This window comes from Dermacentor variabilis, chromosome 2, assembly GCF_050947875.1.
Source record: "Dermacentor variabilis isolate Ectoservices chromosome 2, ASM5094787v1, whole genome shotgun sequence".
NCBI classification, from domain to species: Eukaryota; Metazoa; Arthropoda; class Arachnida; order Ixodida; family Ixodidae; genus Dermacentor; species Dermacentor variabilis.
In genome coordinates, this window is record NC_134569.1 from 61,598,599 (window position 1) to 61,615,627 (window position 17,029).

A 17,029-nucleotide genomic window follows, 5' to 3' on the forward strand; every position below is an offset into this window, starting at 1 on the left:
GCATTGTATTTATAATGAAAGCACACAATTTCAATACTGTGAAACTGAAGGCTGCCAGGGAGAGATAACTTATTACACTAACAGGCTCAGCTTTTCACTGTCCCAAATAAATGCTATATTTTGCTCTGTTCCTACCATGCATTATCACAAGTGCCCGTGCTGGTGTAGCAGACAGCGTGACTTGAAGCATTCTATGTAATTAAAATGTATTTTATATACCTGCAAATTACTAGAAAATAAAAATTAACCTCTTCTGAAGTTGCCTTACATTTTTGCCTTAAAAACCACAAGGAAAACGACAATACAAGTGAAAGTAGCACTTGTCCTGTAATTCTCGTTTGTGTCGTCGTCTTTCTTGCATGTTTAAGGCAAACATTCAATTCTTGTTGCCTTATACCCCTGCCACACTGGCACAGAAAATGACATTACCTGGCTAATGCCTTAAACTTTAATGTCATTCGTGGGGTGCCACACGGATATGCTTAATGGCATTCAAACTTAAAGGGACACTAAAGCGAAACAATAAATCAGTTCAGACTACTGGAGCAATGTTTGAGAACCCTGCAGGCAGTCATTTCAAAAAAATATAGTTTGATTATTAGATGAGAAAATAAAGGTCCAAGTATCAGTATTTGAATTTTGCGCCGAAACCCCAGCGCCGGTACGTCAGCGTGACGTCGGGGATTCCAAAGTATGTTTTCGCATTTGGGCCGCGTCGACTTAACAAAGGTTCCCGAAACTTGCCATGTTTAATATTTCGTTCCTTTAGAACACAATGCCATCAGTCTGTACCGCTATATATAAGTAGTAGGCCCTAGAAGATGCCATCAAAATCCAAGACGTCACAGCCCCCAGGTGAGGGAACTCAAGTAGGCGTCGCCACCTGTATTTCGTTCTTGCGCTTTTTCTGGCTTACCAAACATCTTATCGTTGTAAGAGTGGTGTTTTTGGTGTTGTAGAACGGTAATTTACTGATGCAGAAGAAATCATTTTTCACTTTAGTGTCCCTTTAATGCTATTCGCGATGTAGTGCGTTCTCGTAACTCACTTGGCCATCAAATGCGTACTCTAGTTCCCAATGTCTCCACATTCTGATGAGACTAAACGGATTGTTAGTGAATAACAATTAATATATTCTTCACTTTATATAAAAAAATGCTTTTTCTCATGGCGTAGTGCCTTCTTACAACTATTACAACTCACTTGGCCGTCGAATGCGTACTCTCGTTTACAATGTCCCCGCCGTGACCACCTTTCTGATGATATTAAGCTAACTTGTAGATAAAAATTACTAATATATTCTTCACTTTTTTAAAAGGAGCTCTTTATTTTCGTAGAGATCAGCAGGCGATCTTGCCGCTATGCACGGCTAGAGCACTAACCGTGAGTGCATTAGCCAGGAGAAGCTGTTTGATTGCACGGCGGCGGCTCCTTGCCTTGTTGGCCTCATACTGAAGCCTTTGAATTTCTCGGCGATGTTTGGCTCGAAGAAGCACATACGCCAGAACAAACTGGAGCACATGGTCAAATTCTTCAGGATTGCTGCTTGAGAGCTTTGAAGCTGTGAGCGCCATTTTTCCAATTTCAATGCTTTGGCTTCAAACGGTTTATGGCTGGGTGCAACAATGACATTCCTGAAGTAAACTACATACAATACGCCGATTAATGTTTCTCACACCATTTCTTAAACGTCTGCTCCCTAGATAATTGTTTTTATTGTATTACAATTGGCAAGCAAACTTAATCGTTTCACTGCAGATATCGCCATCACAACATTTAATGTCATTAAGTATGCGCTTGTAGCAGCGATCGAAATATAATGGCAATAAGAAACTTAAGGTATTAAACTTTTAGTAGCATTAACCTCGCCCATGTGGCACAGGTATTACAACAGTACATATAGTATATCCAAAACAAGCAATAGGACAAGGAACATGACAATTGTTTCTTTTTTTAAGGAAAATATAACCAGTTTCTACTGCAGTGTGTTCAGTGCTAAATGGTAATGACAGATTGTAATATGACTTGTATTTTCCATGCACTTCATAGCTACAAGAAAGCAGCAGGCTTTATAAAATAATAAACATCACCTAAAATTTCATTTTAGACCAGGATGAATTTTTCTTCAACTATGGAGCTCTTCAAGACACTTATACGGTTCCTCTCTATAGCGTTGTGCTGCAGTCAGATAGTGGTGAATCTTATATTCATGCATTGAACTTGTTAGTGGTGACTAAAGACTAAGTGTTTAAACTTGAAAGGAGCACTGACATGACATTTATGACTAGTCCTTTTCTTTTTTGTTGAATGAATCTAAAAGCCATCTAAACACCACAATAAACACTAGCAAGCATCAGAGTGCCCTATATAATTTACTGTTATACTTCTACCTATGAAGCAGTTTTGGTTTCAGTACACAGGTAGTGGTTGCATCATGATGACATAATACACTGGCTTGCTCTGTTCATGCAATCAGTAGTGGCTGCCACACACAAGTGCAGTCAGAAGACATACGCACAGCACTCTTGTTTATTTTTTTATGAGCAACATCATTATACCTAGCCATACTGTTACCTGAAGTCGACAAACATTGCTGTTTGTCATTACGTCAAGATAATTTCAATGGCTACAGGTGCAACATGTTGAGGAAAGCTATATTATCAAGTTAAAATATCCTGCGAGTGTTCCTCGACCTTCACACCAAATGCAAAAAGCATGTGGTACAATTTTTACAACATCAAAAATATGTGTCACTACACACTCCTATAAAGTGTGCGTGTGGGAGGGCTATGCTTAGGACAATGACTTTCACAAATATTTGCAGTGCTCATTCTGCTGTGGAGACAACTATTATATGAAAGATGTTCAGCCACTTCTATAATGAACTTTTCTGTATCTTTTTTTTCCCTACAAGGACACAGATAGTGCCAAAACATTAACAACAAACAGCAACACAAATCTGGCAGTCGTGAATAAACTGTCACTGCTGCCTTTTGGACCTAGTTTAATGCAAACAACTAAAGACTATTAGCACTGTGATTGTTGTAACTGTATTTAGCTGCTTAATGCCAATATACAGGATGATTGACTTAACTTAAACCAAAATTTTAAAATATGTAAATGCTACAAAGCTGGACAGAACCAAGGTAATCTGGAAACTCAGATTATTTTCCCATTCTGCCTAATTATATAATTATTCTTAATTAATCAACTTCTGAGTTACTATAATTAGATGAAAAGTGTCAATGAGAAAATTGTACAGCAACACGAAAAACTCCCAATAAAGCTTTCTGTTGCTCAATACATGCTACATAAGAGTGTTTTCCAAGCGTGAAAGGAGGCGGCCCGCGAATGCACGCAAAGTGCCTCAAGCGGCCAGTCGCCCGCAATTTATGTGTATTTACAGGCTTCTTTCGCGCTCTGAAGAACACTTCATGTAGCACATATTGAGCCACAGAAATCTGTGTCGGGAGTTTTTCATGTTGCTCTACAATTTTTTTCCTTGGAACTTATCATATAATTATAATAATTGACAAGTTGATTAATTAATCAATATTAATTTTGTCATTAGGCAGAATGAAAAAAATCTCTCTAAAATCTATCTCTAAGCAACAGCACACAGCATTACCTTGGTTCGGTCCAGCTACATGGCATTTGCATACTTTTAATATTTGGCTCAAGTTACATGAGACACCCTGTAGACACATAGAATTACCCGAATGTTGCTGCCTTGACGCCGCACAAAGCAAATGTCCTCTTCGTTGTCAAACATGGGATGGATACCCATCTTGCTGATGTTGAGCGTGTGGTTCCTTGGGTCAGAGCTGTTCCATGGGAATATGTCAATCTCGACAACATACCGCAGCACCAGTCCACCCTGGTTCATGCAGCCGCATTAAGGATAAAGAATCAACTGTACAATGCATGCAAGGAATGGAGTGAATCAAGCAGCTTGTGCAATGGGCTAGTGTGTGTTGGATGTGGCAAGTGTTAGCATGACATATGCAGTCGCTAAAAAGAGCACTGAAGAAATTGTTACTTATGTGAAAACGATAAGTAAACACCTCACTTCTATTATGGGCACATCATCTTTCATTTTCTACACTATTCATTTAAATATTATGCATGCATCCAAAATAAACATGAGATGTCTAAAAGCAAATATTAAATTTTCAGCTTATTTTAGGCCAAGCATTTCCATGTTGAGTTTTCACACACAGAATATTCTTAAAAATCAATCTTGCTCATGCTGACATACACATAACCTTTTCTCAAAACACTATATAGATGCCAAGGTGGCGTGAGGGGCTTACTCGTCAGGTAACCGTCCTATTACCTTTTCCTGAGATCATAAACCTTCTGTATTCAAGTTTAAGCACAAATTTATACAAACGTAATTACCCTTTCCCTCCAAATCTCAAACCCTCAAACCGGAAGATGGTGCTTGGTACCAAGGTGTCCTTGAAATGAATCATTTTTGAAATGAAATCATGCAGACTGTGGCAAGCACACGCACCCATTTTCCCCCGCCTCATTATGTTGTCGTGGATGCGTTGAGAGCCGGTTTAGACACAGGAGAGGCGCAACTATGCCGACGGTATCAACGGTATCCGACGGGCGAGGAAGGTATTCCCCTCGCAAAGGTAAAAAGGTATAAAACAGTACCACTGGGGGAGACCCTCTTTCTCTGTCGCCCGACCTCTAACCTGCCAGACTCAATTAGCTGCTGCAACCCGTGAGTGACCTCGTTTGCCTGACTACCCCAGGCAACAAGGCAACGCTATTTATTACTTACTGCAGAGAGGACTTCCCGCTGCCAGTGTCCTTTATTGCTTGTAGCAATAAACATTGCTAGAGTTGATGCCGCTCGTTGTTTTATTTTTATTTGTTTGAACCCAACATAGCCGCAATTACATGCGCTACGAGTTGGGGAGTACCACAGAACGACTGTGTGTGGCTAGATCTGGAGCTCGCCTTCAGCCCTATCCGCACGCAGAGCGAACCCTCACAAGACACAAATGGGGCACTCGCATTAACTGCTCATTTGTATTTTTACAATACATGAACAGGTAATTCCAACCACAAACATGTTACATTTCAACAAGCGTACCGCTCATTCATGCAGTATCAACTACATGAATGTGGTGCCTGCAGGCCAATTTATTACACGCACCAAAATGCTGCAGCAGGAAATCTCAAGAGCTCAAGGGTGTAGGAACACAGTCTAGAAAAAAACAATGACCACCACATTCACAGATGCACTGCCAACTTAAATTCTTCTGAGTGGAGGGAAGCCTCTGGCTGAAATAGTCAATGCACTTAAACAATGCTTTTCCGCAATTTCTATTAAAAATCTTTGTTTGAGAAGCCCCGCTCAGTTACAGTGCTTTCGAGTGGATTCTCAGAGTGCTTGACATTAAGCTTATAACTCAGAGAATGCTGAGGAGTGTTACTGAATAGCAGGGAATATTTCACCCAATGGCTGGCACTGTTCTCCATATGACAGAGTCAAGGAGTTTGTGATTGCAGAGGTGACTTCATCTCCTGTCCCTTGCTGTCACTATGTTGCTTTCTTATAAAATTATGTAAATATTTGCATTCATTTAAGGTGTTTACATAATAACTAGCACCAAATACAACCATATGTGAAATTGTGTGCACATGCACATATACACTGCTACATGAGATGGAAGAACAAGCTCATATCAGGCACCAATCTTAAAAATTTAATTATGGGGTTTTATGTGCCAAAACCATGGTCTGATTATGAGACATGGCATAGTCGGTGACTCCGGATTAATTTTGACTACCTGGGGTGCTTTAACGTGCACCTAAATGTAAGTACACGGGTGCTTTTGCATTTCCTCATCGAAATGTGGCCGTCGCGGCCAGGATTTGATCCCATCACCTCGTGCTTAGCAGCGCAACACTAAAGCCACTAAGCAACCATGGCAGGTCCAGGCACGAATATGACAGCAACTTACAACGTTCAGCTGAGCAGTGGCTTCGTTGTCACACCAGCATGGCCTCGAGCTTCTCAATTCATGTGGCCTAAACCGCTCTTTGCTGTTCATTTCATGACTGCACAAACAAGATCACAGGCTTCTTTCAATACAACAGGTCAATATAGCCAGACAAGAAATGTAACAGTAAACATATTCTAATTAAATGATCTTGGCTATTACGTTGCACTACTAAGGAATGGCCACCTATTACTGAGACAGGCAACATGGCAAGCTTGACCTATGCTTACAATGAATGTGCTCCAAGTAATTTCTGAAAGCACAATTCAGTAGTTTCATAAGTGGTAAGGAAACAATGCTGGTCACCCTCTTACTTTGGGGTGACTGCCACTGTGGGCAAGGGGCCACTCTTCAAACCCTTAACATTAACCACCAAGCACTTCTGATGCCGCTTGTATTATTTGAGAAAAGTGCCTCTTAAATTACACAATATCACAAAACATAACTGCCTTTAGTACCACACCTTTGCTTTGTTGGCAATGGAACACCCTCAGATATGACTGGAACAAATCGCAGCTCATACATGTGCTTTGGGACAGGTGGCTTGTACCGCAGCATCAGATTTTCGAGGCTCAAAAGCAAATGGTCTTTCTGCAAGAAAAGCACGTCAATAACCACTTGCTATCCTTCACTCTAATGCTTGTGGAAAAATATTTATGGCAAAACAACTACTGGAACCCCCAAAGTAGCCATAGAGAACAAGTTCAGTTAAGTGAGCACAGATAAAGCACATGCAGAAAATGCCAGATAAATAGGCCCTGCTTCATCACTGCAGGTGTCACCTTAGTGTTTTACTACTTCCACAAATTTGTAGAATTATCATGGCTCTAGAATGATGCAGCAGTAAAATGAAGCAGTTGGGTGCACTGCTGCAATTTCGTCTATTTAATGAAGGAATCACTCAGAAGCTAAAAGCAGTTCTTTAGTGACTTACTTGGTATTCCGTGAGATGGAGACCATTGACATCACCATTGTCAAGGATTCCCAGAAAGACAGTTCCACCTCTTCCAGTATTCAAGAAGGCACAGATAGTTCTGCAAGGTGTCAAATGCAAGATATTGATGTGAAACTGAGATGAACCAGTAGTAACCGAATGTCTTATAACGAAGAATAAGGCAAGCACTATTATACTGAAAAACAGTGAATATTTTGTTTGTGCTTACCCAATTTATGTATTTGTCACAGTACACAGGTATTTTATCATTGCTTGGATGTCGGGTTCGCATTTCGCTCTCATTTAACTACATGCACACAATATCTCATACACTCAATACTTAATGACTTAGTTTAAGTTTCGGCCAATTGATTTAAATTGTTGTTAACGAAGAGCACACTGAAGCAAGAACACAGCCGGTAAAGTTACTGTGCTTCTGCGCTGCTACTTTCGCATTGCGTTGCAAATAAAATTTCTCTTAGAAATGAGATCCTATATTTGTTTCCTTAACAGAAAGCACACGGCTGTACTAAAAAAAAAAAAAGGAAAGAAGGAAACTCACTAGGTAATATTATAGCACCCTGTTGCGACACTGAATATTAAAGAATTATCAAAGTCGTTACAGCGCCAGCACTGCCAACTAACCTGCAAGTGTCAATATTTAACGTACCTCGCACATCATTTTTTTTTTTTTGTGCTGAAGCAATAAACTCCACCAATTTCCGTTTTAGTATACGTCGCCCTTCGTCCTCGCCACTGGACTGAAGTGCCCGCACCATTTGACAACTCACTAGCGTTCCCCGCTAACGCGGCGTGTTGCAATTTCGTCATTGGACCAGCGTCGTAAGAGTACATTAATGCTTGTGTTTCTTTAATCGTTTATAAAATTGTGGAGTGCAGTATCTTTCTCTGAGTCGTTTAACAGTTTCTGCAATAAGTTAACAATACCAAACAAGCGTCGCTCTCTGGCTGCAACAGTTTGATATGTACTACCTAGAGATGGTCTGGCGAGTGTGCTGATCCTTGCACGCCTGCGACAGCTCTTCGATGGACATATCCTTGTGAGCCTTGAATTCTGTGCGCTGATCTTCCTCCATGAGGACGTGCTCGCCGAACTTGTAGAAGTTTCGCTTAGGAGCGACGGTGGCGTCCGCGTCATCCGCTCGTTCGTCAATAGTCTTTCCGCCGTCTTGCATCGTAATTTCGTTCTGGCGCGTTGTCCAGATGTGACGGATTGCTTGGCACTGGCGCTCGAGTTTCAATAAATCACAGTTCTACAGAAAACGTTTTGATTTCCCCGGTTCACAGGCAGTGATTGTCGCGCGGCCACGTGCTTTTCTTGACGGCAAATACTAACAAAAAGGCCAGCACAGATGACCGTGATGATGATGACTATCCACCACATCTCTAGAAAGCTGCGTCCTAAATTCGAGACCGCTGTCCGGTGGTTGCTGTTCTTTACATATATATATATATATATATATATATATATATATATATATATATATATATATATATATATATATATATATATATATATATATATATATATAGTCAAACCGCATTTCTCAACCTTTATAAGTATCGCGACATGTGTCATTTTACGCGTGAGAAGGGCGCGCGTGGTGGAGTAAGTTCTACAACCTCCTAAATTTGTGTCAGTACCCCAATTTCTCACTTGTGATTGCTACTAAGAAGACTAGTGTAGACACCCTGTTACACATACCAGGGCCCGGGTGATATTGTGCTGTATTCGAGGACCAGTTTCCATGTTCTGGAACACGATGGTGCCCACAGTGGTACCACCGTGGTTCTTACACAGTGCCGCCATTACAGAATTCGAAACCATGGCGGAATACTACCACGTACAGAATAGCACTTCGGGTGAACCCAGCAGAAATTAAAACCCGCTGCAATCTTTGCTTCTTCGCCGGCAGAGTGACACATCAGACAAGTAGACTGTATTTCGCTATGACCTCTTAGCAACAATGCGAAACAACAGCTTGCATGTTTTATATATACGCTACGACGACGTGGCTACAACCAAGTTTCTAGAAGATTGAGCGCATATGTGAAAATCGTGACAACTCGCTCGAAAAACGTGTTTCCCTGACGTATGACGCAGAGCTTACAGGAGGGAACACATAAAATGTTTAGCGATCGTTTATTTAACTCTGACGCAGTCAAGGTCTTAAATCAGTTCTTCGATCGAACAATCCATGCAAACTCTGCAGATAGAGCTCACACTAGCTCAGTTCAGCCTCTCCACCTTTCCTGTAAATGAAATCTCTCTCTCTCTCTCTGTGTGTTTGTGTGCATGTGCGTGTTATGACGAGCGCTTCTTTTCTTCCTGCAGGATTGGAGATGACAAGTGCGCAATACTGCGCCTTTCGGAACCAATAAAAGAGGCATATGCAAAGGTAAGGTGCAGCTTGCTGTTGTGAGCAGCATGCATTGAATTCTGGGGTTTTACGTACCAAAGCTACGATGTAATTATGAGGCACACCGTAGTGGCGGACTCCAGATCAGCTTTTACCACCTGTAGTTTTTTAAACCAGCATGCATGTGAACAGTAAAGCGCAATTTTAATTCTGGACGGTATGAAAGTTTAATACGAACATATGAGAGCACTCATACTCTACAGGAAATTTGCACCCTTTGGGGCTTATCTTGTCTCACACCAATATTCTGATATTGGTGTGGGACAAGATAAAAATGTTATTGTGGCTAATAGCTTACATTGCCGGCGCAGACATGCACGGATTTTAATTCACACTTTGCTTTATATTCTTCAAAAAATTTACATCCTTTGGGGATTATCTTTTCCCACACCAATATTCCTCATCTGTCTTGCCCACATTTTCTTAACGCTGCAAGCCCGGTACTTCCAAGTCACAAACCGCTTGCATGATATCAGCGTGGCACAGCATTCTCGACAGGAAAGCAGCGAGCACCGAGTTTTCAAGAAAGGAAACACAAGCAAGGCAGATGGCGATTACACTTTTGTCCCCAAACAATTATCGTCATCTGTCTTGCCCGCATTTCCTTTCTTTAATGCTGCGAGCCCGGCACTTCCTAGTCACAAAGGCTTACGCGTTATCAGGTTGACACATCATCATAGGCGCCAACTACAGGGGAGGCTCTGAGGCTCGAGCCCCCTCGGGACTTTTCAGGGGAGAAGGGGCTGAGCCCCCCTCCAGCGATGCCAAAGCCTACCCCCCTACCTCTTGACGTGGCATCGACAGACTTTTGTCAACCACATTATTTCAGGTTTCTTTTGACTTGCCTCAACCTTTTCACTTAAAATGTTATTGTGGCTAATAGCTTACATTGCTGGCGCGGACATGCACAGATTTTAATTCACACTTTGCTTTATTTCTGCCAATCCTGACAATAGGAGAACAAGTGCATTAGAACTACCAGCAGCGGCTGCCTCATCTGTATTTTCTCACTTCAACATTGTTCCACTTTACATTTCTTCTGTAAACACCGTGCACATACACAACATATTCAAATATATGCACAGGAAAAGGTTTATTATATTTTGAAAGAGTAGAAGGTAGCCAATTAAAAATTATTTCTAAAGGTATGGATAGCTTATGCCTAGAGAATAAATGTGTTGCTGTATGTTCACCTCGCTTCGAATTCCTTTGCGAGCTTTTTTGACCATAAAAAGAACCTGTAGACTTTAGTGACCCCTTTGGTAGAGTCTTTTATCGACGGCGTGTGAAATGCATGTGAATGATATGTGTCTCAGTCTCACTTCTCTTTCCAGTAAGCAAAGCTAATGACTCACTAAAAAAATACTTCTAATAATTTACAACATTTATTAGGGATTGAAACATCTTCAATTGCATGCAGTGGTCATAAATATATACAGGGTGTTCCAATTAACTATCATACACCAAGATTAAAAAGAAAACACTGCATTACTCGAAGAAAACCCAGTGCATATTGTTTCTTGTACAGTGGAGTAGCTGCCAATTATTTTTCGTTACTGAGATTTGTTAGGTAATTGTAATTAATTATCTAACTCGAGACGTACTATCATAAATATAGAAATGTCAATGAGGCATTTGTAGGCACAGCCAAGGGACATCTAACTGCGCTATTTTCAGCGGCGTACTGGTTGCATACTATTTTTTTCCTACTGATAAATAAACCCTGCGAAATATGGCAAATACCACGTGACTGCACTCCCACCCACATCATGAAGCAGCGCCCTTGAACAGGCCCCTTTTAAGTTAGGCAGAGCCAAATGAAGGAAATAAAGAAAAAAATCACCACCCAAGCACTCCGTACGGATGGTTAACCAGCAAAGCTGAAATGTTCAGCCCTGGTGTTTGTCACTGGGTTAATCCCGACGGTTCATTAAATGACGGCTTGGTAAGCTGCCGGATACTCAGTACGCAGCAGCTGCTTGTGCCCGTGCTGCAGCATTGGGATGGTGTAGGCGAGCTCGTTCCCGGTTCTGCTCGTGGTATTGCTGATTGAAAGCTGCCTGCTCCTCAAGAGTACGTATGACGCGTCGCCTACACGTGTCGGAGCCGAAGAGAAACTGCTGCGCCCGCTCAGCTGCTACGGAGAGCTACGACATCACTACTGGCGCAGCCAATTGCGTGCCTCTCTTTTGCTTATGCAGTATATGGCTAGCCATATACAGCTTAGCTGTATCGTGATCAAGCTAGTGCCTTATCTACCATGCCTCGGCCAAAGTAACACGTCGCATTTGGCGTTAGTTGGAAACAAACTGTGATAGCTGTTGTCTTGGCGTAGATAAAGTGCATGGATGGTGCTTTCTTTTTTTTGCCACAACACCTACTGCCACAAAAGCGAATTGACAACATCAGTGCAAATGTATAAAGGTGCGTTTTGTTTCGTCCCAGTCGCCATGCCTTTTTCGAAATCTACACCGGTGCTATGATCGCTCCCATCTTCTTCGATCACACGCCGACTGGAAAGCATTAGGTGGACGAAATCCTTGAACAATTGGTGGATGAGTTTCTCAGCGAAGTCCCGCCATCATGTCTTCCACTTCTGTGGTATCAGCAAGGTGGGGCACCAGCGCACAGCAGCAGCCGAGCATAAAACTGGCTGGATGCAACTTTTCATGTGCAACACATTGGAAGGCACGGGTCTGTAAATTGGCCAGCCAGGTCGCCTGACCTCTCTCTACTCAATTTCTTTCTTTGAGGTTATGTGAAAGATCGTACTTACATGATGGAGACAGACGTCAGATTAGTTCAAGGCAAGGAGAACAGACATCTGCCGTAGAATTCTAACATCGGTCATCAAGAAAGCCACCGAAGATGTGATAAAATGGACACAGTACTGCGTAGCCGCAAAAGGAGGCTTATTCGAACACGTCCTCTAGGCTGATGTTCAACGGAGCTGCGAATTCATAGATAATAAGGGCACACTGAAATCTGATGCCTTTTTCTTGTGCGGACATCCTGATTACCAGTTCGGCTCATTTAGAAGTGGTATACTATTTACTTTCTTGAACGCATCGTTTTTGCCTTGTCTCTACACGTTGGTCACTTCCCAGTCTATTTATTCTGCTTATATTTTCTGACAAACTTGTTTTTGCAGCACGTACACACTTTCATGAAAAATAAGACGGTCATTTTAATTTGGCTTTGGTCCGAAGCAAGTTTCTGGCGCGAAATATAGCTTTCTCTTTCGATGCGGTGCGATACTCTGCTCGCACCGCATCGATACTCTTTCGATGCGGTGCGAGCAGTGCCGGGATTTTGAAAAATGCTGTGCCTATTCCATTGCTTTTTGCATTTTGTACGTGGTCAGAGCGGCGCTTTGGCCGCATTATGAAGGGGCTTTTGCTATCGATGTGATCAGCCAGTCTTGAAAGTCACCGCATTTAGACGTCATTATGGGGTGCCTACAAATGCCTCATTGACACTTTGAAAATTATGACAGTACTTATCGAGTTAGATAATAATTGCAATTACTGAATTAAATCTCAGTAGCGAAATAATTACCGGTTGCTACTCCACTGTACTGGAAACATTATGCACTAGGTGTTCTTCGAGTATTGAAACTGCTATTTTTTAAGTCTTTGTGCATGATAATTGGGGAACACTGTATAATTCACTCAGTAACCGAAATGAGACCAAGCCAGATTCACTCGAAAGCAGAATCAACATCAGTCATGTGCGGCAGCACTTATACTCGAACTCACAAAAAGAGAGAGAAAGAGGGGGGGGGGGGTTTCTGCAGTTTCTGAAGCAGTATTAGTGATAACTAAGTATGCGACAATTCCACGAAGGAAGATTACACAAACGAGAGGGCTCGGTTCAGCTACTTGCGTAGAGGTACATAGAACTACAGCTCACTGTAATAAAACTCGGCTCAGATCGACCATTGCTACACACCATTCAAGCACCTATCTTCGATCCCGTACACATATACGCTTCCATTGCACTCAATGTGTCTACCCGCAGTGCAGGTTAACTTCTGTTTTGCACCCTTTGAGGCTTAAGTTCTACCAATAATTGTCCCTTGTTTTCATAAGTGGTATTTTGAGTGAATTGGTACATGCTATTACGTAAGGGATTGCCAGAAAACGTTAGGAAGACACAATCTACTAGCAATCTACGTTCCTTGTCTGTTTTCCTTATCTCCTTTCTTGGGTTTCTTCCCTTTTGCTGGCATTTCTGTGCTGAATTGTCCCATGCAATGGCTCAAATTATTGTTAGAAGGCATGTAGGATCAAAATCACTTCGTATGGCAGACATTATTTGAAGCGACTCCTAGTCCGTCAAGAGTCCAGCTGGGTTCCTGGTTGTGGTTACGACTCGGAGTCAATCTGACCGAATCGCAATGGGCCACATATTCCCCTTATGTGGTGCAGGAGCACAACCTCGACTACAATCGACTCCTCGACTCGTCCGACTACAAGGAGCTGTACCGCGCCAAGATGGTTGCGTGGGGCGAGGAGAAACGCAACCAGGACTTGTCCTTCTTCTGCCGTCTGGCGGTCAAGAAGAGGGGCCGGCCCGAGTTTCCTGTGTGGATGGTGAGTGACGCCCGGCGGGAGAGCGACATCGAGTACTTCCGGGAGACCTTCACCTGCCCCACGTTTACTGTCCGGGTCAGAGCGCGCGAAGGCACGCGCCGAGACCGCGGATGGGTGCAGACCCCAGGTGAGAGCTTCCGCGCTGATTCATGCACAGATCTCTCCTCCGTGTGGCAATATGCCAACTTGAATGCCCATACATTCCGTTTCATGTGTATGTGCGTGGTTTATTGATAAAAACTTTCCCTCGTAAATGCGAATCAATCACTGATAATTCGACAACTTTTTTCGTTAGCATGGGCGAAGTATTTCTCATACTTTTTAAACAAGTTTCAAGTGTCTGTGAGGTGCTTCCCCTAGATGTGGGCCGTTAATGTTGGGCCCCTGCAAAGGATTCTTGAAAGCTTGAGCATGAAGTAATTTCCCTCCAGGACAGTGCACCCTGCCTTATGAGCAGGCTGTTTCGTGGAAGCAATCAAGACTTGTGGGCTTGAACTGTTGACATGCCTGCCTTAATTGCCAGACCTTGTAATGTATGGCAGACTATCACCTATTTCCCACAATGAAAAAAAGAATGCCTGAACGAAATACATTTTCTAATGGACAGTGATGATGTCCACCGTGAGTGAGTGGTGCAAAGGTAAATTTTTTTGAGGTTGGCTAAATTGGAGCACAAGGAAAATGTGTAGAAATGCTTGAGGTCCATGTCTAAACAAAGTGGCTAGTAGAGCTGATTAGCGTTCATGTTGAACACGTCTTGAAGCACACCAACACGGACACAAAAGGTTACAGAAAAGCAGGCAGGACAGTGCTTCATACGACTGACAATTTTTATGGAACATGAAGACTATATAGGTGCCAGGCTATAGGTTTGACATTTTCCTTAACCTTTTGTTTGGGTGTCAGTGCACTTCAATATGAACCATATTGAACCAACATGAACCATATCTAATGAATGTGAAGTTTCAGCAGTCTCAGGCAAGCACATCTCATTAATCTAATTCTTGTATCTCTCTCATGCTAGAAAAGAGGGTTTCCAGCAAATGGTTGTCTTATGTACTGGCTGGCTTCAATTATGAATTATAGTAGTATTAAACTTTGTTTCCTGAATTCATCTCAACTGGAATGTTAATTACTTAATTTTAGTTAATGCCTCCATTATTGGTCTACATAACAGATTCTAACATCTGCCACCTCTAATGATATGTTGCCCCCCTAAAAATTGCCTCCAAATTTCTGCTGTACTTGCTCGTACACCTGGTACATAGTCTTCGATGAGCCATGTGACACCGATTCTTTTCGGCAGGTATCGATGATGCCACAACTGAGTGTGGGCTCGACCATGTGGACAACTGGGATTTTGTGATAAACAACAACGATGACGACAACTTGGAAGGCCAACTTGAATCTGTTCTTCAAGCTGTGCACGAGCACTGTTCATGATGTGCCAATGGCTTTCTTCAAGACTGCATTTCCCGCCTGTGCCAAGCCTCATTAACATAACCAGATCTATATTGCTCACTACAATCAGCTTCTGCATTCATATCGATGTTCAATGAAGCATTCCAAGCATTTGCGAAGGCAATCAGTATTTTGAAAGTTGAGCTTCGGGAGGTCTATTCTACCCAACTGCATAACTGTTTCCAGTTGTTTTCCTGTTATTAAACATGTTTGAACACCACCGATCATGGATACCATTCATTGTCCAATAAATTACACTGGTAAAGAGTGCACAAAATGATACAGGTGCAATACTATAGTACATCTGCAGGCTTGGAGTGATGCCTGACACCGTCAAAAGATGCCGAGAGCTAGTGGGGCTATACCAAACAAGTACAACCAAATTAGGAAGGCCCACTAAGCTTCAACAAAGACACTCCCTCACCAGAACAGGAATTGGCCCCCCTAGTGCAGTATTTCGGCCACTACCTCCCAAACGATTCCTACAATATCCATTGGCCCTCAGTCCCCAGCAGCTGCGGAGAACCTGACCAAGGTGGCAGTCAGACCTGTAATGCAGCAGAGGGTGCTAAGAATCTCTGGGTCTGGACAGGCTGCCAATGAAAAGTGACCCTGTAAACCTTTAATTACCGAACTCTTGTCGAGTGAGGCTAGCTTAGCAGGACTCTTTGAGGAACTATCAGACATTGTTTGAGATATCATCGGCCTTAGTGAGATTAGAAGAACTGGCGAGGCTTATACATTGCTGAATAATGACCATGTCCTCTGCTATAGAGGTCTGCCAGATAAGAAGCAATACGGGGCAGGATTCCTAATCCATAAGGACATAGCGGGCAACATTGACGAATTCTACAGCATTAATGAGAGGGTAGCTGTAGTCGTAATCAAACTTAATAAGAGGTATAGATTAAAGGTAGTACAAGGCTACGCTACAACATTCAGTCACGATGATGATGAAGTAAATCAGTCTTATGAAGATGTTGAATTAGCAATGAGAAAAGTACAAACTCAGTACTATACTGTAGTAATGGGCGACTTCAATGCAAAAGTGGGGGGAAAAGCAGGCTGGTGAAGCAATTGGCAATTACAGCGTCAATTCCAGGAACGCTAGAGAGATGCTGGTAGAATTCGCTGAAAGGAATAAGCTGAGAATAATGAACACCTTTTTCAGGAAGCGTAGCAACAGAGAGTAGACATGGAAAATACCTAATGGTGAAACAAGAAATGAAATTGACTTCAGACTTTCTGCTGATCCCAGCATAGTGCAGGATGTAGAAGTGATAGGTAGGGTAAAGTGCAGTGATCATAGGTTAATGAGGGCTAGGATTCACATCAATCTGAAGAGAGAATGAGTAAAATTGGTCAAGAAGAAACGGGTCAACCTAGAAGCAGTAAGGGTAAAAGCTGGTACTTGCAAACAAATATGCAGCCATGGAACAGATACATGAGGATGAAAGAGATAATGAATGAAACCGCAACTAGACTGGCTGCAGAGGCAGCAATTGAAGTGGGAGGCAAGGCACCAAGGCAACCAGTAGGCAAGCTCTCCCAAGTAACAATGGACCTAATAAAGAA

The 17,029-nt window shown here is 42.4% G+C and overlaps 2 protein-coding genes across 6 annotated transcripts in view; one reads left to right on the forward strand and one right to left on the reverse strand.

The window, feature by feature from the left end:
• LOC142571981 (schlafen-like protein 2) overlaps positions 1-8,324 on the reverse strand; it is an 8,811-nt gene extending 487 nt beyond the window's left edge. The window contains exons 1-6 of one of the 2 annotated variants that reach the window (XM_075680744.1): positions 7,951-8,324; positions 6,958-7,057; positions 6,487-6,614; positions 5,985-6,081; positions 3,716-3,877; positions 1,309-1,561 (exon numbers count right to left, since the gene is read on the reverse strand). In XM_075680744.1, the coding sequence (XP_075536859.1) occupies positions 1,370-1,561; positions 3,716-3,877; positions 5,985-6,081; positions 6,487-6,614; positions 6,958-7,057; positions 7,951-8,153 (882 nt within the window). In that variant the 5' untranslated portion in view covers positions 8,154-8,324 and the 3' untranslated portion in view covers positions 1,309-1,369. Of the gene's footprint in view, positions 1-1,308; positions 1,562-3,715; positions 3,878-5,984; positions 6,082-6,486; positions 6,615-6,957; positions 7,058-7,950 lie in introns of those variants that run through there. The other variant, XM_075680745.1, reaches the window with a different exon arrangement.
• Positions 1-15,676, forward strand: part of Pmvk (Phosphomevalonate kinase) — a 23,169-nt gene extending 7,493 nt beyond the window's left edge. For all 4 annotated transcript variants that reach the window (XM_075680747.1, XM_075680750.1, XM_075680749.1 and 1 more), the window contains 3 exons: positions 9,314-9,377; positions 13,829-14,120; positions 15,300-15,676. In XM_075680747.1, coding sequence (XP_075536862.1) covers positions 9,314-9,377; positions 13,829-14,120; positions 15,300-15,436 — 493 coding nt within the window. In that variant the 3' untranslated portion in view covers positions 15,437-15,676. The remainder of the gene's footprint in view (positions 1-9,313; positions 9,378-13,828; positions 14,121-15,299) is intronic.
• The last annotated feature ends 1,353 nt before the right edge of the window (positions 15,677-17,029 follow it).